Genomic DNA, 27,376 nt, shown 5'->3' on the forward strand with positions numbered 1-27,376 from the left:
ATTTCCACCCACAATGTAATGGGAAGGGGGAGAGAGTTGCTCTCACTATCATAAACACAGTAAGAATGATATTAAGATGCACACTTGAAGAGCTTTTATAGATCCTTCAGAGCTTGGGGACTTCAAAAATACAGTTTTGGAAATCCTTGCAACCATTTCTGGCTATGTAACTTTGGGCAAGCTGTATTAACCATTGGCATTTCAGTTTCCTCCTTTTTAATTTGGATAATGATAATACCTATTTAATAGGGCTAATGCAAGAGTTAAACAAGAAAATCCATTCAAGGCACAAATAATAACAAATTACTGAACTTCATTTGAGCTGGATCTGCTGGTTAGCAAATTCCTTTTGCTATAAATCTTTGAACATGTTCTTAAGCTCAGCAGCCTTTAGCAGCCAAGCAGAAAATCTGGCTTTCTACCAAACATATGTGCTCTTTAGTCTATAGCATGCAGTTGTCTCTGGGAGGCCCCCTTCCCAGCTTGGGGCTACATCCCTCCCCCTTGCATTCAGATATGCCCATGTTGCAATTACCATCAATGGAATGTGAATAGAAGTGATTTCTAACACTTCTAGGTAGGGTGTTCTCCCACCCCCCTTCCTCCACCATCCAAACTTAGCTGCTACCATTTTGCCTTAAGTAGAAGATGGAATTTTTAACTATCTTCAGATTTTTTTTTTTTTGCTGGTGGTGGTGGGAGTTAAATTTAATTTTATTTATTATGATTTTTATATATGACAGAAGAATGTGATTCAATTCACATTACACATATATAGCACACTTTTTCATGTCTCTATCTACACAAAGTAGAGTCACACCATTCGTGTTGTCATACATATAATTAAGGTAATGATGTCTAACTAATTCCACCATCATTCCTACCCCCAGGCCCCTCCCTGCCCTTTACCCTATATAAAGTTTGTCTATATCTCCTATGTTCCCCCTCTATTCCCATTATGAATCATCATCCTCATATCAGAGAAAACATTCAGCATTTTGTTTTTTTGGGACTGACTTAACTTCACTTAGCATTATATTCTCTAACTCCATCCATTTACCTGCAAATGCCATGATTTTATTCTCTTTTAATGCTGAGTAATATTCCATTGTGTATGTATACCACATTTCCTTTATTCATTCAACTACTGAAGGGCATCTAGTTGGTTCCACAGTTTAGCTATTGTGAATTGTGCTGCTATAAACATTGATGTGGCTGTTTCCCTGTATTATGCTGTTTACCATGCACAAAACTCAACTCAAAGTGAATCAAGGACCTAGGAATTAAAAGAGTGACCCTGTGTCTAATAGAAGGAAAAATGAGCCCAAATTTCCATCATGTTGGGTTAGGCCCTGACTCCTTAATAAGATTCATAGAGCACAAAAATTAAAATCAAGAATCAATGAATGGGATGGAGTCAAACTAAAAAGCTTCTTCTCAGTAAAAGAAACAATCAGTGAGGTGAATAGAGAGCCTACAGAATGGGAGAAAATTTTTACCACATGCACATGAGATACAGCACCAATCTCTAGGATATTTAAGGAACTCAAAAATCTTAACACCAAAAAAAAAAAACCCCACAAAACCCAAAAACCAAAAACAAATAATCCAATCAATAAATGGGCCAAGGAACTGAACAGATACTTCTCAGAATATGATATACAATTAATCAACAAATATATGAGCAAATGTTCAACATCTCTAGCAAGTAGAGAAATGCCAATCAAAACTACTCTAAGATATTATCTCACTCTAGTTAGAATGGCAGCTATTATGTTCAAACAGCAATAAGTGTTGGTGAGGATGTGGGGGAAAAGGCACACTCACACTGCTGGTGGGACTGCAAATTGGTGCAGCCAATATGGAAAGCAGTATGGAGATTCTTTGGAAAAGTGGGAATGGAACCACCATTTGACCTAGCTATCCCACTCCTCAGTTTATACCCAAAGACCTAAAAACAGCATATCTTCAGTTTTTAATATGTTATTATTTTTTTCCTTTTAGCTTCAAGCCCCACATTCTTTCTATTATTCTCTATATCCTATAGGCAGCTGAACTCTGACATTTTGTTAAGTCTTTAGATTCATGTTGTGTATGTTAGAAAACCCTATTATGCTATTTGGGGTGTGTGTTTTAAATTCACACAAATGATATGGTGCCATAGATCTTATCCAACTGCTATATATAGATGAAGTCATACATTGTTTATCGTCTCCAATTCTTTTTTAAAGATATGAGATTACATTATACTAATACTCTTCATGTGTTTTGTATTGGTAGAATGTGAATCTACCAATGTGTTTGAAAATGAGATTGTGACATTAATTTAGAAGAATATTGCCTAGTGAAGACACTACAGTTCGAAGTGTCCTATTTTGCCCACTTATATTATCAGTGCCATTAATCCTTAACTCTCTTTTGTATGTTCTTAGCAAATGCTTATGTTGTGTATTGAGTTTGCATTTAATAATATAGTTCATATATAATCACAATGATTATTCCATCTGCATTTCGTGTGCTCTAAATTGTATACACTGTAGCTTCTTAAATATTGTTTCTAATGTTCATAATCTTATGATGTTTCATTTTAATTTTATGAAATAAATAAATATATTCCCTAAACAATGTAACATTTGATAATCCCATGGTACTAAAGGCCTGATTAAGTATCTGACCAAATACTCTTTTCTAACATTTTATTATGAAGAATTAAAAATAGATAAAATGAGAGAAACTAGCTTAACAGTATAATAAATCATTATCATCCAAACCCAGCTTCAGTAATGATTAATTCATGACAAACTGGTCTTATTTTTTTTCTGACCTACTTACAGTTTCTGACACTTTGAAACAAATTCCAGGTAACATAGCATTTCAGTTTCTTAGATTTAAGGACTCAATTCTATTCCATAGGATCATTATTATGCTAAAATAGTAATAACACTTTCTTAAAATATTAAAACTTCAAGTTAGTGTTCACATTTCCATTTTTTTATGACTTAAAGTTTTCAGTCTGTTTTTTCTTTTTCTTTGGAATCAGGTTACAAAAGTAATTAACTTCTAATAATTGGTTGGTGTATCTCTCAGGTCTATTTTGATCTATAGGTTTTAATTTCTTGCTTGATCTCTCTCTCCAATTTAATTGTTGAAGAAACTAAGTTTGCCTTACAGACTTTTCTAGCTAGATTTATGGATAGAATTTGCAGTATGATTTGGGTTTGCAAAATTTCAAGTTGTACAATTTTTCTTCATTTATATCTATAAAAAGGAACTTTTCATCTACTATCTAATAGTTTAATTCACAAAGAAAAGTCAAGATAAATGCATAATTATTTTCCTTTATGTAAAGTTTTAGAATGATGAATTTGCTTCTTCACACCTTAGCAACCACCATTGCTGAGAAATTATTTGTGTGTGTGTGGTTTTGGTTTTGGTATCATTATGAATGCATAAATAAATGAATTTAAACACATTAAATGTATGACAATTTTTAAAAATATATTTAAAACTTTCCTTATAAACTAACTGCAGATAAAGAAATCCACACAAAATGAATCTATAGCTTAATAAATTATTATAAGATGAACACTGTAGCCCTGTCCAGGGTAAGAAATAGAATTCCAGTTCCTCAAGAGTCCTGCATGGGTTCCATCTCAACTAAACACATTCACCTCCCCCAAAGTAACAATTTTCTTGAATTTTACAGAAATCATTTCCTTGATTTTCTGTATAGTTTTTATACAAGTGTTTTATGCAAATATCTTTTTTCTTGACACTATAATTTAGTCTTGCCAATTTAAAAAAAATATAGTCATAACAACCAAGAACCTAAAGAGAGAGACTATACAATGGGAAAAAATCTTTTCCACCTGCACCTCAGATAGATCATTAATCTTTAGGATATACAAAGAACTAAAAAAAAAAAAAAACCTCAACAACAAAAAATCCCACAAATAACCCAATGAATAAATGGGCTAAGGAACTGAGCAGATACTTCACAGAACAAATATGAATGGTCAACAAGTACATGAAAAAATGTTCAACAACACTACAATTAGAGAAATGCAAATTAAAACTACACTGATATTTCATCTCACTCCAGTCAGAATGGCAATTATCAAGAACACAAGTATTTAGGTGAGGATGTGGGGAAAAAGGCACACTCATACCTTGCTGGTGGGACTGCAAATTGGTGCAACCATACTGGAAAGTAGTGTGGAGGTTGCTCAGAAAACTTGGAATGGAACCACCATTTGACTCAGTTCACTCCTTGGCATATACCCAAAGGACTTAAAATCAGCATAGCTATGGTGACATGGCCATATCAATGTTTATAGCAGCTCACTTCCCAATAGCTAAGCTATGAAATAAACCTAGGTGTCCTTCAATAGATGAATGAATAAAGAAAATGTGGTATATATACAAAATGGAATATTACTCAGCCTTAAAGAAGAATAAAATTATGACTTTTGCTGGTATATGAATAAAACTGGAGACTATAATGCTAAGTGAACTAAGCTATCACCCCAAACCAAAGGCTGAATGTTCTATCTGATATGTTGATGTTAACTTATAATGGAGGGGGAGGAGGATGGAGGTTAAGTTCACTGGATTTGAACTTCATTAGGGCAGAGTGGGGGGGAAGTAGGGAGGATGGGAATGGTAAAGACAAAACAAATTGGACATAACTTTTCTATGTTCATATATGAATACATGACCAGTGTAACTCCACATCATGTACAACCACAAGAATGGAGAGGTATACTCCATGTATGTGTAATATGTCAAAATACATTCTATTGTCATGTATAACTAAAAAGAACAAATGAAAAATTAAAAAATAAAAAGATCATCATATTTATTTCAACTCTCAAAATCTTTATTATGCTCCCTTTTTTCTTTTCTTTAGTTTATCTATTAATAAACAGATGAACCTGGGATGTTTGGATTATATAGTTTTCTATAGTCTAAATTTTGCTATGTATATTGTACAATTCTAAATATTCCCATTATTTGTATTTTCTACAACTGGCAGGTGGATCCAGAATTTTGATCATGTTGGTTGTGACTTTTTAATAAGCTAAGGTGATGCTCTGTTCTTTCATCAATAGGCACATCTCTGATTATATCTTTTTATATACTAAGTAGCCATTGATATGCAGTGACTTGGAAGTGGTGAATGGTGAATTATGTCATTTCATTTCAATTATTAATAGGAAAGTTTTCATAAAATATCTTCCTTTCACCTCTAATTTGGTTTCATTTGAATAGAGCTGGAAGAATGCCCAATTCTTCCTATTTATTTTTGTTTTCAAGGCAACGAACTGTCTCTCTGTCATCATCTCAAGATGACCACTAAGTGTTCTATTTCATTTTTTTGGACATTATTTACCAATCTCTTTATTTGGTAGATAGTTTTATTTTTGTGCACCACATATTGAAATAGAACCAGGGTGTACTGATCACCTCCTCAAAAATGTGTAACTACTATGACAATCCTGTGGTCATAACACAAAGGGGTTAGGTTGTGTGGTCTTCTTGCTACTCTTGGAAATATGTTAAAAAATTATGCTTTAGGGGAAAAGTTTTTTTTTCTTTTAAAAAAATCATTACTTATTTGTAGGGTTCTTTATATATTCTGGATATAAGTCCTTTTTCAGATATATGTATGGTGAATACTTTTTCCCAGTCTGTCATTTGCCTTATGGTCTGAACATTCTTTTTTTTTTTTTTAAAATATTTATCTATTTGTAGATGAACATACAGTATCTTTATTAATTTTTATGTAGTGCTGAGGATCAAACCCAGTGCCTCACACATTCAAGGCAAGTACTTTACCACTGAGCTACAGCCCCAGTCCCTTGAACATCCTTTTTGATGACCAGACATTTTAAATTTTGATGAAAACCAGTATTTCTTTTTTTGTGTGTTGTTTATAGTTATTCTTTTTTTGCCTACCCCAAGATTACAAAGAATCTTTCATATGTTTTTCTTTTGGCTTCATGGAGATATATATATTTAAATTTTTATATGAAAGTAGAATGCATTACAATTCTGAATACACATAGAGAGCACATTTTTCATATCTCTGGCTGTATGAAAAGTATATTCTCATCAATTCATGTTTTCATACATGTACTTACCATCTTTTTCCCCCATGCTCCCTCCCTTCCCCTCCCACCCCTTTGCCCTATCAGAGTTCATCTAATCCTCCCATGATCCTCCCCCCACAAGCCTTACTATGAATCAGCCTCTTTATATCAGAGAAAACACTTGTCGTTTGTTTTTTTGGGATTGGCTAATTTCACTTAGCATTATCTTTTCCAACGCCATCCACTTACCTGCAAATGCCATGATTTTATTCTCTTTTATTGCTGAATAATATTCCATTGTGTACATATGCCACTCATCTATTGAAGGGTTGGTTCCACAGTTTAGCTTTTGTGAATTGTGCTGCTATAAACATTGATGTGGCTGTGTCCCTGTAGTACGCTGTTTTTAAATCTTTTGGGTATAGACCGAGGAGAGGGATAGCTGGGTCAAATGGTGATTCCATTCCAAGATGTCCAAGGAATCTCCATACTGTATTCCATATTGGCTGCACCAGTTTGCAGTCCCACCAGCAGTGTATGAGTACACCTTTTCCCCATATCCTTGCCAACAGTTATTTTGTTTGTCTTCATAATAGCTGCCATTCTGACTGGAGTGAGATGAAATCTTAGAGTGGCTTTGATTTGCATTTCTCTAATTGCTAGCGATGATGAACTTTTTTTAATGTATTTGTTTATTGATTGTTTATCATCTTCTGAGAAGTGTCTGTTCAGGTCCTTGGCCCATTTATTGATTGGGTTATTTGTTTATTTATGGTGGTTTGCTTTTTGAATTTTTATATACCTTAGAGATTAGTGCTCTATCTGATGTGTGAGGGAGAAAGATTTGCTCTCAAGAAGTAGGCTCTCTATTCACCTCACAGATTGTTTCTTTTGCTGAAAAGAAACTTTTTAGTTTGAGTCCATTTAATTTATTCATTTTTTATTTTAATTCTTGAGCCAAAGGAGTCTTATTAAGAATGCTGGGACCTAATCCCACATGATGGAAATTAGGGCCTACTTTTTCTTCTATTAGATGCAGGTTCTCTGGTTTTATTTTTAAGTCCTTAATCCATTTTGAGTTGAGTTTTGTGCACAGTGAAAAACAGGGGTGTAATTTCATTTTGTTGCATGTGGATTTCCAGTTTTCCCAGCACCATTTGTTGAAGAGGCTATCTTTTCTCCAATACATTTTTTTGTGCCTTTGTCTAATATAAGATAATTGTAATTTTGTGGGTTAGTCTCTTTGCCTCTATTCTGTACCATTGGTTTACCAGTGTGTTTTGGTGCAAATACCATGCTGTTTTGTTACTATTGCTCTGTAGTATAGTTTTAGGTCTGTTATAGTGATGCCACCTGCTTCACTCTTCCTGCTAAGTATTGCTTCAGCTATTTTGGTTTTCTTATGTTTCCAGATGAATTTCATGATTGCTTTTTTTCTATTTCTATGAGGAATGTCATTGGGATTTTGATTGGAGTTGCATTAAATCTGTATAGTAGTCATTTTGATAATATTAATTCTGCCTATCCAAGAGCAAGGTAGATCTTTCCATATTCTAAGGTTTTCTTTGACTTCTTTCTTTAGGGTTCTGTAATTTTCATTTTATAGTTCTTTTACCTCTTTCATTAGGTTGATTCCCAAGTATTTTTTTTTTTGAGGCTATTGTAAATGGGGTAGTTTTCCTTGTTTCCCTTTCTGAGGATTTGTCACTGATGTACCGAAATGTATTTGAATTATGGGTGTTGATTTTATATCCTGCTACTTTACTGAATTTACTTACTAGTTCTAGAAGTTCTCTGGTGAAACTTTTAGAGTCTTCTAGGTATAGAATCATATCATCAGTAAATAGTGCCAATTTGAGTTCTTCTTTTCCTATGTGAATCCCTTTAGCTTCTTTCATCTGTCTAATTGATCTGGCCAGTGTTTCAAGAACTATGTTAAATAGAAGTAGTGAAAGAGGGTTTTTAGAGGGAATGCCTTCAATTTTCCTCCATTTAGAATGATGTTGGCCTTGGGCTTAGCATAGATAGCCTTTATGATGTTGAGATAAGATCCTGTTATCCCAAATTTTTCTAGTGTTTTGAACATAAAGGGGTGCTGTATTTTTGTCAAATACTTTTTCTGCATCTATTGAGATGGTCATATAATTCTTATCTTTAAGTCTATTGATTTGATGAATTACATTTATTGATTTCTGTATGTTGAACCAACCTTGCATCCCTGGGATATATCCCACTTGATTGTGGTGCATGATCTTTTGATATGTTTTGGAATCAGGGTGATATTGGCCTCATAGAATGAGTTTGAAAGTGCTCTCTCCTTTTCTATTTCCTGAAATAAATTGAAGAGTATTCATATTAGTTCTTTTTTAAAGGTCTTGTAGAACTTGGCTGTGTACCCATCTGGTTCTGGGCTTTTCTTGGTTGGTAGACTTCTGATCGTGTCTTCTGTTTCGTCACTTGTAATTGATCTGTTTAAATTGTGTATATCATCCTGATTCAATTTGAAGAGTTGGTCCTGTGCTGGAGACTGGGCTCTGGCAGGTGTCTGCCAGTGGAGGGGTGGATCCGGGTCTACTGTGAGCCTGGGTCCTGTGCAGGCTGGTGTGGGTTGTCCTCTATTTCATTTTTGTACTGTCATTATAAACTCATATATTTAAATTATTTACAGATGCCACTATGCTACAATTATCTTTTATGTTAAACATTATATCATTTTGTTTTTGGTCAGTGAAGTCCTATCTGGAGTTCCTTTGACAGAATTCTAGTAGTCTTACATAACTTTCCTGCAATTTGAGATGACAAGGTATTCCAGACTTGGCTTGTACATTTCCTGCAAGAGACCTGGAATGAGCCAATTCCCCATGAAGCTGTGATTACCAGGCTACAATCTGGGTGCTAGGAATGCCAGCTACTACTGCATTTACTATAATTTTTAGGTCTGCACAGGACTAGAGCTAAGGGTTGTGTGTGTGTGTGTGTGTGTGTGTGTGTGTATGTGTGTTAATTTCCGAGAAAATTCCAAAATTCCAACTTTTTAATTTAAATTCAAGATCACAAAAATTTGTTTTTTTAAACTTCTGTATCAAACCTGTGTCTTCTTCTTCCACATTGAGAATCCTGATTTTCAAGGACACACTGTCAAAAGAAATAGAATAATTCAAATTTATTATTTACTTTATTGTATGTATTACATACATCATTCTCAGAAAAAGTAAAACCATCACTCGTATAATTGTTTAAAAAGTTAAAATTATTTTTGTGAACATGTTTTTTATTTCCCCCATGTTTTAAAGATTTCCTATATCTATACCAAGTACTATATAGTACATGTTATATTCTTTTTCTTTCAGTTTCACTTAATTTTGTTTCTACAAGTAACTATGTACTTAATACTTACCACCTATTTGCATGCCAATGCCTTTCTGGTTATTTTGGTTGTCCTAAGCTCATTCTCTAATAGTATCCCTAATAAAATTTGTCAGAAATGATATTTTTGAGTGTCAGCATGTTGATAATGGTTTCTTTCAGCTCAGGATACTTGAAAGTTGGTTTTATTGACTATGAAATTCTTGGACACATTTTCTTATTTTGAATGTCTTAAATATATTATCCCATTTTCTCTGGGAAAAAGCATACCTGTCAAAAAGCAAAATGATAACCTAATTTCCTTTTCCTTATGAATTACATGCTGTTTTGGCATAGGAGCATAGAACATCTTTCTTTCTCTTCAAAATCCAGTAATTTTGTTTGATTATATATTCTCAGGGGCATGGCATGCTCATGAAATGTGAGTTTTAGGTGTCTTTAATTCAGGGAAGCTTCCTTGAATTATAGATTTGTATTTTGTTTTTAGTATTCCTGCTATTCCTTTACTTTGAGAAAAACCTTCTAAGAATTTCTATTATCTGAATGTGCTCCTCCTTTGCCCATGCTCAATTTATGTCATTTCCTCCTGAATATTTTATTTCTTCATTTCTTTTAAATTTAAAATGTTTTCCTTAGTTTTTTTGACATCTATTTCTCTTTAGAATTTGTTTGTTGTGTTTATTCCCTTTTGCATTCTTTCTGGAATAGTTTTTATTTCTAGAATATTTTTCTTTTATTTTAAGTTGTTTCCTGATTTCTTACACTTCATTTCTGAGTTATTCTTTCATTTATGGTGATTTTTTCATCCATTGTGTCATTTTCTTTTGCTGTTTTAAAAATAAAAGGTATGGCTTTAATTTATACTTTCATTGTGTCTTTTTACCATACTATACTTTGGTTGTTTATCAGACTGTTATTCTTCTATAGGATTTAACCATCAGAGTTTTTTTTCTTTTGTTTTATATGAAAGTTCCTATAATTTTAGAAGGAAATGTGGTTTAGGGTAGCTTTTTGGCTTTACACAACTTCTTCTGTTGTTTTCATGTTGTGTTTAAATAAATAGCAGTTTTATTTTGAAAGCATCCTGGGTCCATTCCTCTTGGCCACACTTGCCTGTGCTTTCTCTGCTGTCTATATTCTGAGCACTTCTTATTCTACTCCCAGAAATTTCTCCTCTACCTGGGTCTGTCTTGGAGGGTAGGCCTGTGCTGGATTAATTTTGTAAATTCTAGGATGCTAGTCTGCTGCAGATCAGATGCTGTTATGAGTCCCTGACATACAGCATTTTTTTATTGGCTATTTTGGGGTTCCCTTTTCTTCACAACCGTTAGATATCCTGTTGCTTCACTCTGCTTGTTCCTGTGTTGGCACTGCATTGGTGGGTTGTTTCCAGCCACCTTGCTGGGAGTTTGTGGGTATAGCTTGACATATAGGATGGTTCCTAACTACAAGAATGGCCTCAACGATTCCTCAGCTCCCTATAATGCATTCCGATCCTCATATAAAGAGGTAGAGACTTTTTTTATCTTTCTGAATCTCTGATGGCCTTGTGACTAATTTGACCAATAGAATGTGCCGAAAGTGACATTCTGGACAACTCTTGGGCATCAGCCACAATTTTGTAGGAGGGCTCAGCAGTAAAGACAGGGCATGTAAAGAATGGAAGTACTTGGAATAACAGCTCCTAGACAACAACCCAGTGAGGGAATAATGCTGAATGTGCTCACCCAGTTGAGCCCCCAGCTGATTGTCAACACATTTGTAAGAGATGATAAGATGATGGTTGTTATGATATAAAGTAGTGAAGTGGCTCTTAATATAGCAATAGGTAACAGAATGTGCCTAATTTTGTTATAAAAGTTGCCCAAAAATTTTAGTTTTGTTATCTAATTGCTCCTCTGTTTTTATATGGGGATTTGAACAGAGTCTGAAACAATATCCTGTTACACCCTCCGCCCAAATCTTTCCAGAATCCATTCTGACATAAGATTATAAGGTTCTTCTAGGATAGACCTCAGTCAAGACCCATGAAACCACCAGGGAGTATAATTCAGAACCAGAAGAGAACACAGGGAATTTATAGCTTCCCCATATGAACTTTGGCCTTCTAATCAACCCTATATGAAAATAGACTCCTCTCATTTTCTGCCTCCTCACTCTATGAGGGATGCAGTACATACTGAATAAGTTCACAATCCAGTTATTTGGTGTTACTTCCATGGATAAAGTTGGGCACCCCAGTTTTCTTGGTTAATATTGCTAGGAGCATCAATTAAAAATTTCAATAATCATAAAAACAACAAAAAATGAGAGTGAATCGTGTGCACTGCAGGCAAGCTAATAACAATACTAATTTTGAAACCAATCCATTCAGTCACTCAAAAAGTATTGATTGAGTGCATGTTATGATCTAGAGACTATCCTAGGTATTAGGGTACCAGGTCTATAAAGACCCTAAACAGAAGACATCCCTAGCCTGAGGAATGAAAGTCCATTGGTTTATATTTTTTAAATGTCTAATCAGTGGTCATCCTATTGTTACTTAAGCATGCTCTTGGAGGGTGGTGCCAAACCCACTTTCAGATCCCTGTGACAATCTTCAGTATTCTCCCTGGAAAGAGTTCTGGTAAATATCACTGCATTCATTTCATTACATTTCTGGTGATGGCATAGAGTCCCTTGACAATTAGTTTACTTGGATGCTATCCATCTAGTATTTCATTTAATCCATTTCTGATTTCAAAGTGTTACCAAAACATGGCAGGTAGTTTAGAAGAAAATTTAAAGTAATAAAAAGATTTAAATTCTTTTTTTGTTGTTGTAGTTTTTGGTTGTTGTTAAAAACAAAAGCTAATTAGGGAAGGTACTTTAACACTTCCAATTACTATAAAATTGTGTACTTCCTTACATTATTGGGATCTTTGTGCCCCAGTGGAAGAAAAGGAGAGAACAGTGGTTGTTAAAAGAGGAAAAAAAGAAGAAACAAAAACACATATTCTCAACACCCACAATTTAAGGAAATCTAGTATTTTAGTAACTTCCCTCATGTACTACCTGGAAATTTACATTAACAGGAAACTTTGCATCCGCCTCTGACTGTCCTTTTCCCATCCTTGGGTCTACTGGGATCTGTTAGTGGGCGGAAGACATTGTCATTGTTTATAATGTTCATAATCCTGCATGGATGTGAATGACATATATTTAGAAATCAAAATAAAGCTTTAGGAAGATCTTCAATTTAATGGAAACTAGTCTAGTCATTTGGGAACCACAAGAGCTTTTTTAGGGAAAACCTGCCTCTGCCAGCTAGAGGAAGTGTGGGTGTATGGGGTCCCCATGACACCTGTGATATCAGTCACCCCCTGCCTGAGGCTGATTGGCTCTGAAGAGCTGCAGCAGAGTTTAAATTCCTGCCCCATCAGAGAAGGGTTCAGAATAGCAACACAAGAGTGGCTTCATTGAGATTTCCTCTGTGAGAACTTCAACTGGTTTTTTGAGACTTTTTGGAAAAGACTTTGTGAACTCAAGAGGGTAAGGCTCTTTCATCATTTAATTTTAAAAATAACTTTTGCTGTGTGTTAAATGACTTGTGTGTGTTAAATGTGTAAGTATTTTGAGGGAGATTATGCTTACAGAGAAAGGTGGGGGAAAGCTGAAGCTTGGGTAAAAACATTTCCCACTTTTATACCTTGTTAATGCCACAGTAAGAAATATTTAAATGATGGATTGGGTTAATAAAGTCAGATGCTTTTTATTTTTTGGAAATGCTCTAATTAGATCTGTTCATAGTATTTGTGCAAGGGAAAGTTTACTGAACAGGAGGCTGATGGAAGGTCATTTCAAAGTTTAGCTTTAATTAGCAAAACAAACTTTTACATGTAGGCTTCCTAGATATGAAGATGTGAAAGAATTTAAATCAGGCTGACAGGACTTGCAAAATATAGGCTTTTAAATCAAAACCATTTAATATTGTTCATCTAGAGAGCATCCAGCAATGTTTATTATAAACTAGATAAGTAATTGAAAGTATGTGCTAAGATCACTTAAATGATGCAAGGGTGTGAAATTACAACGTGTTTCTGTTGGTTGGCTGGGTCTTCATGTTAGCATAATGCTTTGCATATAGTCAGAATTCTATAAATGTTGGATATGATTGTCTTTAATAAAATTTTCTGGTGTAGAAGATGTAAGTATGAACTATGCACATTATTTTTAGTTGCTACATTTACTTCACTTCTGCACTGATAGCACGAGTATCTGTCCTCCACATCAGAGAGGGGAGAGGTGATGAGGCCATGCATTCTGCATGACACCTAGAAGATCCCATGCATAGTTTCGATGCTTCAAGCAAGCTGTCCTCTTCAGGAGCAATAATTTCTGATTAGCTAAAGTCTTAGTTCAGCTAAGATTCACATAGATTATCCTCCTTTACAACCCTGTTGATTAAAAAATTGTGGACAAGCATTTTCTAAAGAGCATTATTATCATCCTCCAAATGGTTATGTGGGGTCAGTGTGCCTCAGTTGCTTAGTATCCTTCCCAGTTTACATTTGGGACACCCCTGAGTTATTTCACTGCAATTGAAGGCATGTAACATTGAATTCTCAACTGCAAAAGAATTACAATATGAAAGAATGTAATTTTTATTGATTTATTTGTTTGGTTTTCTGAATTCCTGATAAGAGTTCATGTCTTGACCAAATTTCGTTTTACTTCAAAAGTAAAAATATTAAAAAAATCTAGCAGGTTCTGGTTAGTTGGATAATGAGAAAATTTACTTCTGTGAGACCAGTTTTTTATTATTATTATTATTATTATTATTATACATTGCTGTACATTCAGTACCTAGAACAGCACCCGGCACATTAAGCTGTTCTCAACAAATAAATACAATGTTCACTAATATTCTTTTTCCTCCCATTATTCTTGAGGATAACACTGCTTATTAAGAAAAAACAAACAATTTAATGTAATTGTTTTTCAAGGAGGGAAATCAAATTTTTATTTTCTTTATTTGCTCTATTTCTTTCATTCCAGTTTTTAGAAAAGATCTGTACTTTACATGTGAGTCTTAACTCTGAGGAAATTTCAGAACAGAATGGTTTCCTTACTTAAGAACCTCAGCTTGGAACCCAAGCCACAATTGCCACCTCCAGATCCCAGCTGTTTGGGTCTTTTCAACTCTGGGAAAACTTAACTTCAGAGAGGCTAAGAGTTCCACAAAGGGGAACTCAGGTCAAGGACATTGGTTTCCTTTTGTTACATGCTCTTGCTGTAGATCGACAGCATGCAAAATGTGAAAGAAGACACCAACCAATCAAAAAGAGCTTGGGATTCTGGATGCATAATTTTCAGGCTTGCAGCTAATTGTTAACTTATTTTTCAGAAGGTGGCTATGGCATATATGCTTCTACAGATAGTAGCTGCAAAGTATAGAAGTTTGGTGCTCTCGTTTGGAACTATACCTCACAAAAAGACCATTATTCTTATAAAAATACTATTTGTAAACCTAACATAGGATTTAAAATATGACTTTCTTTAATGCTTAAGAGTGGGCCTTATTCTTTGGCAGGCAACATCAGCTTTTTCAGGACTGTAGAGTGTCTTTTATTTTACTTAACCAAGCTTCTACTGGGGAAATGATTGCTTTAGTTCATGGTGCTACGTGGTATTTCTAGAAACCTGAGCAAGTTAGTGCATTTTCCTTATGTTTCACAATACTCTGTTCCTGAGAAACTTGAACACTGGAAGCATGCACTTCCTTGATAAAAAAAACCTCAACATTCACTGGTTTAGAAGAGATGCAAAGTGACATCTCCTTATTTTTCAATTACTTGATACTAGGGAAGCTAAAGAGAACTTGTAGGGAAGCTACAAGAGAACTGAGTAGTTGTTCATCTTACCAAGGCTGGAATATGTGCTAGTGCTCAGAGCATATGAGGGTGTCATTCTGCTTAAATTTCACCTGGAAAATTAAAATGATGAGTTGACTAACTTTCATTTGACATGTGAAGCTGAAACCATTTGCCTGTAGTTATTCTGAGAATATCATATTTGGAAAATTTTAATTTCTTGAAGAATGAATCTTAAAAAAACTCTTAAAAATGTTGTTATCATGGGAACTAAAGGTAAATGATAGCTCTTGAGCTATGTGAGGACAAGTGCATGGAGTATTGCATACATGGCATACATGTAGGGCATCTGAGTGGCAAACAACACCCCCACCCAGGTATGTGAGCAGCAAACCGCTTACCCCATAGGCATAGCCTGAGGCGTGAGGCCGTGTGTAGCAGTCCCTGTGCTTGCTACATGGCCTGCTCCTCAATTGGTTGCTGCAAGGACAGTTGGCCAGAAATTGTATTGGTAGCTGCCTGTAATCTGCTCAACTGCTGCTTGAGTACATATACATTGGTAACTGCACAATAAAATAAGACCTGCTTCCTGCTTGGTCTTTGAGGTCTTGATTTGCAACTCCACAGCCACACTCTCCTCTACCCTGTTCTGTGGACCTCCTTACTGGACCAGAGAGAGCCCATGCAGAGCTACACTTGTTTTTGGTGCAGTTGGTCATTTTTATGTATTCTTTTTAGTTGACCATTGACAAAGGATTTAAGAAGATATAAAAATAATATCAAAACATAGAAACTAACATGTAACTTTTACTGAATTAGAATAAAGAAAGTAATACAAATTAAGAATAATTTTCTGAATGGGGATAATGCTCATAATATAAAATAAGAGGCTCTGTTTGACCATTTGAATATGAAAGTATCCCTTCTCCTTAAGATTTCGATTATTTTCTTAAATGAAAATAAGTAGATTAGATGATTTCTTGAGCTTAATGTGTCAGGCATGGTTCAGCATATTCAGATATTGAGCAGAAAATTCTTATTTTTGAGATCAAGGGTTAAAATCAAACATATTCCTCTGCTCACTGGACTGATTTTTTTATTCTGGAATTTGTGCATTCGTATTTTTAAAAAGATTTACTAGGTGATACTAATATACAGCTAGGATGAGAATCTTTGGTGACTCTTTTTTTACTAGTTTAGTATACATTAAATGTTTCAAGAAAAATAATCAGCCAATATGAAGTCTGAAATCAACTTGCAGGATTTAAAAGTATACCTATGGATGTGCATTGGACAAGTATTTTAGATCAGCTTTTAGGGCTTTCTAGTACAAAGAAAATGATTTTCTTGCTTTCTAGTACAAAGAAAAAATGATTTTCTTGCTTTCTAGTACAAAGAAAATGATTTTCTTGCCTCTAGTACAGGGCAAATGATTTTCCTTTAAATCTTTTCAATAACTTTTCACATTAGCATCCGGTAGGTCTACTTTTAGATACAGAACAAATTGTTTTTGGAATCACCAGTTCTTGAAGTGTGAAATAAAGCCACCTCTCAGAAAAAATCAGTTTGATTTGGCATGTTTCTCTTAGCATGATTCACAAGTGGATCCCAACCCTCTAATCTTCCCTAGATCTTTCAGTGCTGAGAATGATGCCTAAGAGAATTTAGCAGAGTCATGTATAATGTATGACTAACTGTATCACAGTAGATATTAAGAGCTTTCTGAAGCTGTAATATGAAGCCCGCCATAGTACATCTTTTGCAGATCAAGGAGAAAGTAGAAAAAAATTTATTTTGTCTAGACATCATTATGTGTTATAAATGTGATTTAGAAACCTGTGTGTTTGTGTGTGTGTGTGTGTGTGTGTGCACAAATACCCACCACCTATCAATGATGTCAACAAAAGAGTGTTTAGGGGGATTAGCTAGATTGCTGTGCCTACCAAGCTGCAGAAGTATAGTGAAAGTGAACGGCTAGACATTTCTCTGTTCTCTTTCCTTTATTTTTTCCCATTTATCACATTTTTATGTGTTAAGTAAAAAAGTGTTTTTAGACTTTCTCATTGAAAGTTTTCAGTTTGTCTCTTAGGGGTGAAGTCTTAGTTTATTTTTTTTTAAAGAGCTCTATGGAGATATAATTTGCAAACTGCATACTTTGCCTACTTGAAGGATATGGTTTCCTGGGTTTTAGTATATTCATAGTTGGGTGCAGTACCTCTACCTGTAATGAAGGGCACAGAAGTTTTATACCAGGCTAAAGAAATCAAGGAGCTTCAACTTTTTGCCACAATCACTTTTAGAAGATTTACATCACCTGTGAAAGACATTCTGCACCCCCTATCCATCACTCCTCAACCCACCTTCCCAAGCCTGAGCAACCACTAATCTAGTCTCTAGACATTTCATATAAAAGGCATCATACAAATGTGGTCTTTTATGTCTGGCTTATTTCACTTTCATAATGTTTTCAAGGTTCCTCTACCTTGTAGGATCTATCACCGCTTTTTTATGGCTGAATAATATTCTGTTGTATGGATATAGTGCACTTATTTATTAATTTATAAGTTGATGGGTATTTTTATGATTTTTTTTAAGTAGAAAGAAACTTAAAAAGTTGAAGTTCCTTGATTTCTTTAGTCTGGCCTAAAACTTCTGTGTCCTTCATTACAGGTAGAGGCATCTCACCCAACTATGAAGACCAGCATCCTGCTTATCTGCTTTTGGGGGTTATCCTGTGCTCTCCCAGTAAGTGTCAGGATGGGGCATATGTACATATATACCTTTAAATCTAAAATTCACTGTTTTCATTGGCCATGAGCCCAAGTAACTGAGTGTATTCCAGTCAGATGATAATAGTAATTTCTTAGAAAACTGTTTTCTTTGTAATATCCAAGAAATTTCTTATTCTCTTTAGTTAATCCAATAGATACTAATTACCAATAACTAATTTCCCACAATGAGCAGTGGTTCTTAAATTGTCACCCATACCTAAAGGGTCAGGATCTATTAGCACTTAATTTGTCTATTAGCAAATTTTGAGGTCCTACTTTATACCTACTAATTTAGACATAATAGGAATGGGACTCAGCCATCTGTCTTTTAACAAGACACCTAGGTGATCTGATGCAGGGTGAAATTTGACTACCACTGCTCCTAAGTATATAGAGTGTTAACTGCTGCCTTTGAAGTTTCTCACTGTTTATTTTTCTGGTGCAGGGGATTGAACCCAGGGTCTTATACAAAGTAGGCAAGTGCTTGGCTATTGAGCGATACTCTCGGCCCTCTTGGAAGTTTCTCTACGGTTTAACCATTAATCTTATTTTTTTCTAGGTAGCCAGATATCAAAATACTGAAACTGAGAGCTCTGAAGAATGGAAGGTGAGTATAGATATTAGTTTTTAAAATATTTCAATTTAAATATATGACTAGAATGACCCGATGAGTTCATTGCAGATGCTGAAGTTGCTAGTGTATTATGACCCTTTTAATAGCCTAAGATATAGGCAGTAAGATATGCAATTTTTAGTTCATATGAGAAAATAATACTTCAATTCCAACTTAATAGTGTGATTTGGTGAGGAACATCTTTTTATTTTAGTTTTTTTCTTATAGTAGATGTGTGGAGTATAATGCAAGGGGGTGAATAACAGTGAAACAAGATAGTCCATGAGAGATTAGGATTTGAAATCTGTTTAAATAGGAGATGTTTAGTAGACAGGAAGTCAAGTCCAGTGAGGTAAGAAAAGAAGAAAGAATGAGAGGACACTAGAGTATTTGGAATGAAGGTGATGCTTATTGATGTTGAACTCTTCATAACCCAGTAATTGATTACACAAGAATCATTGCCAGGCATGTTTCTGAGGACTTTATATGTTTTGAACTTCTTACCTTTCCAACAAGCCAATGGATTAGACATCCTATTTTATTTCCATTTTACAGATGAGACAACTGAGGCACAGAGAGTAATATAGTCAGTCTATGTTATGTGGCTAATAAGTATTAGAGCCATACTGAATTTATGTCACTTGGCTCCAGAATCAATTCTTAACCAGGGTGACATGTCGCTTTTAGGAAGTGGGTCAGATAGACCTAGGATATCTCTAAATTCTCAAGACTGACACTGGAACTAAGAGTTAAAATCTTATGCTAACACAAAGCATTTTATTCACAACTTTGTTTCTTACTGGCTTTTGCTTATGATACAACTTGGGCCAGTGCTTTTGGTGATGGCCAAATAACGTCAGAGTCCTGATGTGGGGTCCTGCCCCTGCCTTGGGCTGGTATAGACATTGCAGGGTTTATTATAAACTTCCATGGGAGAAGTCCATAGGCTAGCTAATTTATAAGCAGTCACTGTAGATCCTCTCTCTCATTTAACCAGAGACTCACAAGCATGCCTAATTCTCAAGTCTAGCCTTGGCATGAGAAAAATACCCATGTCTTGTTTTCTTCCACCCATTAATTCCAAATGATAACTGACTGGCTTGGAGTTCGCCATTGTGCCAGCCTGCAGTATCACATAGAAAAGGCAAATGATTACAGCTTCTTTCTCTGAGACATCCCCAGCCTGGCACTGCTGAGAGGCATGTTGAAGACATGCAATATCAACTCCTCCTTGCTCTACTTGGTGCCTTGGGTTGCCACTCAGAAACTTGTCCGGCTCAAGGGAAAGGAGAAAGGGGAAAGTGGGTATGGGGGGCTGGGAGTGGGACAGAAGTTGCTCAGGCATTCTTTTTTTTAATATTTATTTTTTAGTTTTAGGTGGACACAATATATTTATTTCACATTTATGTGGTACTAAGGATCGACCCCAGTGCCTTATGCATGCTAGGGGAGTGCACTACCACTGAGCCACAACCCCAGCCCTCAGGCATTCTTTTTTAACTTTTTTTTTATTAGAGCTTTATAGTTATACACTAGAATTGTGTTCATCCTGACAAACTCATTCATGTATGGAATTTGACTGATTCACCCTTTTCTCTCCTGTCCTTCTCCTCTCCCATTCTCCTTTCCCCTCTCTATTAGATTTCCTTTCATTCATCTTTTTTTTTTTTGTATTTTGGACATTTTTACTTGTGCATAAAGGTGAAATTCCCTGTGATATGTTTATATAAACACATAATATAATTTTTAAGAATTAATTTTCATTGCTTTCCTTACCCATCCCTTCTCTCTGCCTCTTGGTCTCCTTCTACTCTGCTGATCTTTCCCTTTATCTTTGTGTTATACTATTGCTCAGACATTCTTATAGTTCTCACAAGACTAAGGAAAGTGAAATAAATTGCAACTATGAATACAGATTTGGCATTCAATTTTAATATCAGTGCTCTTCAGTGACTCAAGAAAGATATAATGGTTTTATCAGTTCAATTTTGTGTATTGAATTTGATAAGGTAGATGTTCTCAAAATGTATTATTTCTTTACATTACATTGACTAGTCCTCAAGATGCTTCTGAAGGCATTAGCCAATTCCATCCTCACCCTGGCCTTATAGGTGAAGCACAGAGGGTGTTAATTTTCTTAATTTATGAATAAGAAACTGATAGGTATGTTGAATTGCCCACCTTCACTCGGAGTAACAGACCACTCCAGCTTATGTGGGTCTTATGGGTCTCCCAGAACATATGACTTTCAGTGCTAACACCAGGATGATTGGCTAGAGAATAGAAACTCAAACCAATGAGGTCACTGAGACTAAAAATTTGGATTCTGGGCTACAACATTATTATCCTAGTTTTATTACCTCTAAGTTGTATGAACTTCAAAGCAAGTATATATATATATATATATATATATATATATATATATATATATAAATACACATGTGTATTATTTATACACACACACATATACATACATACCTGTCTATATATTTGTAAGCAAAGTATCAGATATACAAAAAATATTCTAGGCTTTTTAGTACTTTTCATTTTACCTTTATTTTCCCATAAAACTTCATTATTACTTATGTAAGTTGCAAAATATGTACCAAAAAAACGTAAAAAAATCACCTAAAATTATTCCAAATATTTGCAGTGATGTAATACACTTATGAAAGAGTAATTTGTATTCCTTTCTTTTTTTCCTCCCAGGGTTATTTGGCTCAGTCACCAACACCACCCACGGTAACTCTTTTTATTTTTGTCATAAACATGTCATGAAGTAACTTTAACACTCTTTTCATTGCCTTTTACCATTTTGAAAGTAGTAAATACAAACTTCAAGCAATTGATGTGGATCATATTTTTTCCTTTCCTGAGGAATTACTAAAAGGAAAATAAACGTTTATTTTCCCTTTCAGGAGAACAGTGAGTCATCAGAAGAAAGTAAAGTTAGCTCAGAGGAACAGGTAATTAAAAAGGCCTTGCTTAACTTTTCTGGCTACTTAGGAATTGAAGGAAATGATGGTAGATTAAGTTACCTGGCAACAGTACTAAATATAATATTTTCTAACCATTGGGCTATGCTGGCTAAATAGTCCCATAAAATAAGAAGGGAAAAATGAGTGGGGAGAATTCAGGTGTGGACATGCTGTTCATTCCATTTTTACCATCTGAGACATTGTGGCCCTAAATGTCTCTCCTAGTTAAAAAAATAACCACGTACCTGTGAGCACATGCCAATGGTTATTACGTCTGCTGGACTGCACTGGATCACTCAGTAATCTAAAATATTGCAAAAATAGAGCAGTTCAGGAAAGGAAAGGAAAACTATTCTGGCTAACATGAGGTGCCCACTGGCCTGGAGCCCTCTGTCATGTCAAGAGCACAGTTGAGGAGAGCAGGGGGGAGTAGAGGAAAGCTGTGGGGCAGGAGCATGAAAAGAGCTGCTTTGACAGTGACTTTGAAAGTCTCATCTTTGGTCCTGGGGATAAGAAAAGCAATCTTAGCTTATATGTCTTTATTAAGAAATCTACTTCTTAATTTTTATTTTTTCTGAGACTAAATGTTATTACTTTTTAAGTTGTTCTATCTTTTTACTTATTCATATATTTATTTTTGTATTGCTAGGGTTTTAGCCCAGGGCTGCACATATGCTAGGCAGGTGTTCAGCCACTGAGCTACACCCCCAGGCCTGTCCTATCACCATGACCAAACTCAACCCTGTAGGGAGGTCCAGAGATTCCAGCAATGTTTTTTCTCTGTGAAACTTGTCACTCACGTTGCATTCTACACTCAGCCAGTGTTAAAAGATGAATTATCAGACTGTTTAACCCTAATTACTAATGGCTTGTCAGAAGAACATTCTAGTAGTTAAAAGCATAGAGTTGGGAAAATGCTTTTCCCTGAAGATTTTGTGATTTACCTTAAAATTCTCAAGCGAGAGTGATGATGCTTAATGAGGTAGGGTGGGCTCAACCCACACATTTCCATCATACCAGTGCAGAATTCTTGTGCTGGGAAGAGATGGTAACATCATGTACTCCAGATGGGAACCCAGACACTGATCAGTGGGAACATATGGTGAAAGAAAGAAAGGAAGGAAGGAAGGAAGGAAGGAAAACAATTTTGGCAAGTATGCTTTGTTGTAATGAGAGCAGATTTTTCCAGGGCATAATATATGAAGACCCACTGTGCTCTCTTATCTATGCAGAGCATGTAGTTGCTTTTTAAAATGTGACAATCTCTCTGAACTCACACTTAGAATCCAGCTGCCTTAAGGGCCACACTAGTTAGTTTTGCCTTCTGAGAGTTCATAAGCAACTCTCTGTCTGTGCTCATGAAATAGAAACATGACTTGGGTGAGACATATATACATCTCACTATGATATTTTATTTTTATTTGAACTTAAAGTTTCATCAGAAAGTAAATGGGTCATTTTAAGTTAACTGAATATTTTTAAAAATTCCACTTGAAACTACACAATTTGATGGGTATTATAAACTAACTCCTTGATGTACAAAAAGATTTCTGAGGGGCCCAAAGTGCAGCTGCAGAGCACTTGCCTAGCACAAACAAGACCCTGGGTTTGATTCTCAGTACTGCAAAAAAGAAAAAAAAATCTATTTAAGAAATCATATTTACAATATGATTTAAGTTCCATAAATGTGATTTCCAGAAAGATTTTTGAGAAAAACTTTGCAGCACTGAGTAGGGGCCACCTGTACAAAATGGGAGAACTTGAGTTTCAATTCCTTTTCCTTCTTATTTGAGCTCTGTCGAGATGTTTAAATTGATCGTAGGTTAGAAGAGAAGGAAGGAAGCAGAAAAAGCCCAGATAAACACTAGATAACTCCCTCCTTATCAGTTCCTGGAGTGACCCTGTTTGTTAACTCCAAATCCAGGCAAATGTGGACCCCAGTGACAGTGCTGAGCTGGAGGATGACCTGGGCTCTGATGATCGTCAGTATGTTTATAGACCAGCTGGTGGCCTCTCTAGAAGTACAGGAATAGAAGAGGATAAAGACGATGATGAAGATGATAGTGGAGATGACACTTTTGCTGATGAGGACAATGGCCCGTGGCCTGAGGAGAGAACAGGAGGTGGAATCTCCAGAGCTGATGGTGATGATTCTGCTGATGCCACACGATCCAGTGAAGATAGCACCTCACCAGAAGACAGTGCCCAGGACACCACCAGTGACAGCAGGGACCTTGATCACGAAGATGATGTGGGCAGCAGGGCGGAGGGACGTGACTTTACTCAGGAGAGTGAGAGTGAGGAGGACTGGGTGGGAGGTGGCAGTGAGGGGGAGAGTAGCCACGGGGACGGCTCTGAGTTTGACGATGAAGGAATGCAGAGTGATGACCCTGACAGCACTAGGAGAGATAGGGGCAACTCCAGAATGAGCAGTGCTGGTGTCAAATCCAAAGAATCAAAAAGGGACAATGAGCAGGTAAGCGCCCAGGATTCTGGTGAGAGTCCATTAGTGGAGCATTCCAGTAGGAAGTTTTTCAGAAAGTCCCGGATTTCTGAAGAAGATGGTGGAGGTGAGCTCAATGGTGGCTACACAACGGAAGAAGTCAAGAGTGACTCCAACTCTAAAGAGGCTGACCTCGGCCAATCCAGGGAGGATAGCAAGAGTGAGTCTCAAGAGGATAGCAAGGAGAGTCGGTCTCAGGAAGACAGTGAAAATGCACAGGACCCCAGCAGTGAGTCCAGCCAGGAGGCTGACTTGGCCTCTCAAGAAAGCAGCAGTGAGTCTGAGGAAGAGGTGGCGAGTGAGTCCAGGGGTGACAACCCAGATAACGTCAGTCGTGCCAGCGACCAGGAGGACAGTGACTCCAGCCAGGAGGACAGCCTGAATACCTTCTCCAGTTCAGAGAGCGAATCCAGAGAGGAGCAAGCTGACAGTGAGTCCAATGAGAGCCTGAAACTCTCAGAGGAAAGCCCAGAGTCCACCGAGGACGAGAACAGTTCTAGCCAGGAGGGCCTCCAGTCTCAGAGCACCTCAGCAGAGAGCCAGAGTGATGAGAGCCGGTCCGAGCAGGACAGCCAGTCTGAGGAGGAGCCTGACAGTGATTCTCAGGACAGCAGCAGATCAAAAGAAGACAGCAACTCCACTGAGAGCACCTCAAGCAGTGAGGAGGATGGCCAGCCCAAAAACATGGAGATGGACAGCAGAAAGTTAACAGTGGATGCTTATCACAACAAACCCATCGGGGACCAAGACGACAATGACTGCCAAGATGGCTACTAGCAGCCACTTTCCTAAGAAGTGGCTCTCACAGAAAGGACTTGTGGGGGCTTTAGAGTAGGGAAGTCATTACAGCTGTAATTTATTGATATTTTGATCAGAAAGATAACCAGAGGCCATTTCTTTCCAAAAGGAATTGTTGGACATGACACTGGTCTCTAGGGTGTCACCATTCCATAGAAATTTAAATAAGTGGAATGATAGCGAAGTACACTCAATGGGACCAGAAGTAAGGAAAGATGTGCCTTATAACTCACAGTGAAATCATTCCCAACTCATTAACCAGACAGACAATAATGGAGGTCCTGTTATGGCCCAGGCATTGTGCTAGGTGCTGGGGGTTGTAAGGAAGCTTCAGATTTGTTTCTTGCTCCTGAGGAGCTTATAGAGAGACACATAAAGCTCAAGAGTTAGTGGGATACAATATGGTCAGAAGAAGATAACAAGAATTGGAACAATGTACCTGGTAAATGTCATAGCAGAGGTAGAAATAAGATTTATGGAGTGCAGAAGGGGAGACTAAGTTTGCCTCAGAAAATTAATGAGCTTTACAGTGGAAAAGCCATTGGAGTTGGAGGGTTGCATAGCATTTCTCTATTGAGGACAAAAGAATTTTATTTTGGGGTTAAACACTAATTCTTATGCAATTAAATATTTACTTTGTGAAAGCACTTTGAAATGATGGCACAGTGGGGTGTTTTGGAAAACAGAACACTTTTGTTTCCAACTAAGGTTTCCTATGCAATGATTTTATGGGCTTCCATGACTGCCTCCAGGGTGATGGTGTGGAGGATTGGGCAGGAGAAAATGGGGAAAGAAATCCATCTTTACATAGAGAATTTTAGCTTTGTTTTTTCCCCTAAAATCAGTTTATGTGCAATGCTAAAAAATTGTCTTCTAAGTTCTTTAAATGTGTTGTAAAATTCTGTGTATAGGATGCAATTGATTTTTTTTTGTCAAATACCATTTGAAATGTTACCTCAACATAAAATATTTGTTTTATAATAAAGTTAATAACCAAAAGAAATATATGCATTTTTTTGTTATAGTAGTGTCTGTTATCAGGATGTATTTATGGTAAAGAACTGTTTCTTTAAAACATAACATTACAGAATAGTTTATTAGTTTTCTCTCTTAAAAATGAAATATTTTCTTAAACTCTTTGAAATGTTTTTTGTAGCATTTTGATAAAATTCCATGTTGCTTGTGATATTTCCACTAAATGTAGATGATGTGTGGAAAAAAAAATGAGGCAAGCTCTTGATTTTGTTGGAATCCGCACCAACAGCTCCTGATGTTTCACGTTAGTTCTAGTTAGTCTCAGACTCTCATTTGTGTACACTCTGGATGCTACAGGGAAACATATTTCTTATATTTTTATTCCTATGAAGGAAATGATTTACCTCATCCCTTCATTTCCAATGTGTCTTTACCTAAACACTAATGTGTGTGTGCTTCCAGTGGAGCACCCCAGAATTCTCCTGCATGTCTGTTAAGGAAATCAACAACTTTCCACCTTCCTTCTGACCCTTCTATTCTTTTACACGGCTCCCTCACAAAGTCAAAGCTTCATTCCCTTGGGGAGATTTAAAAAATAAAAATGTGTGTATATATGTATATGTGTGTGGGTGTGGGTGTGCATATCCTCCCCTTTTGAGATTTTAATTTAGTAGAGATGAAGTGAGACCCAGAGTTCTGTATTTTTAAAAGGCTCCCAGGAGATTATGATGGAGCCTACCCAAGTACCTTACATTTGGGTTCAATGGCTCTTTATGTTAATTATCTAGCTTCATTAAACTACAGGTTCCTGCTGACCCACAACTCTTTCTGAGGAGAACTGCCACATGCTTGGATCCTGGAGGTATAGGTGACTAGGCCTTCTAACCACTCAAATGCCCCATGTCACCATAGCTAACTGGATGGGATAAGCACCTGACCCCAGGGAAACTGGTTAAGTGTAATCCCCAGCCTCCAAGGAGGATGTTGCTTCAACATGAATGATGATTGTTTTACTCTCTGTAGATTTGAATATTTAGGGACAGAGGGGTCAGAAAGTGGTTAGGAAAAAAAAAGAAAGAAATACACAAAAAGGCAGATATAGATACTAGGCTACATCTTATTCATGTGAAGAACAAAATAAAAATTATTGAACTCCTGATGCTGAGGGGCAAAATGATGACTCTTGTATTGCCCCCAGGTCTTCTCAGATTTCTACGATGTTCCTTTTCCTGGAGTGCCACCTGTGTCCTCTCAATATGCCCAGCTGTCTTGAGGAAACCTGAGTGAATCTTTGTTCTTTGCAACCAAAATGCCTAATGATCCCAGACTCATTAACTCATTCATTAAGTTAGCCAGGGTTCCTAGGTATGGTCCTGAAACTCCTTAACTAAGTCAACTCACAGGACTTTTAAAAGGAAGAATAATAAT

At 36.3% G+C, this 27,376-nt stretch overlaps 1 protein-coding gene across 1 annotated transcript; it reads left to right on the forward strand.

The window, feature by feature from the left end:
* The first annotated feature begins 12,868 nt into the window (after positions 1–12,868).
* Positions 12,869–25,922, forward strand: Dmp1 (dentin matrix acidic phosphoprotein 1). Its single transcript, XM_021721170.3, has 6 exons — positions 12,869–12,989; positions 17,981–18,055; positions 18,641–18,688; positions 21,404–21,436; positions 21,613–21,660; positions 23,597–25,922. Exons 2-6 carry the CDS (start codon positions 18,002–18,004, stop codon positions 24,950–24,952), a joined length of 1,539 nt encoding a protein of 512 aa, XP_021576845.2. The 5' UTR covers positions 12,869–12,989; positions 17,981–18,001; the 3' UTR covers positions 24,953–25,922.
* Positions 25,923–27,376: the final 1,454 nt, after the last annotated feature.

Source organism: Ictidomys tridecemlineatus, chromosome 9 (assembly GCF_052094955.1).
Source record: "Ictidomys tridecemlineatus isolate mIctTri1 chromosome 9, mIctTri1.hap1, whole genome shotgun sequence".
Classification (NCBI taxonomy): Eukaryota; Metazoa; Chordata; class Mammalia; order Rodentia; family Sciuridae; genus Ictidomys; species Ictidomys tridecemlineatus.

Bases quoted from the DNA above. Each gene is read 5' to 3' on its own strand.
- Dmp1 (XM_021721170.3), top strand. From the start codon at position 18,002: ATGAAGACCAGCATCCTGCTTATCTGCTTTTGGGGGTTATCCTGTGCT. The intron at 21,437-21,612 runs GTAACTCTTTTT...TTTCCCTTTCAG, and splicing joins AGTCACCAACACCACCCACG to GAGAACAGTGAGTCATCAGA. The intron at 21,661-23,596 runs GTAATTAAAAAG...CTCCAAATCCAG, and splicing joins AAGTTAGCTCAGAGGAACAG to GCAAATGTGGACCCCAGTGA.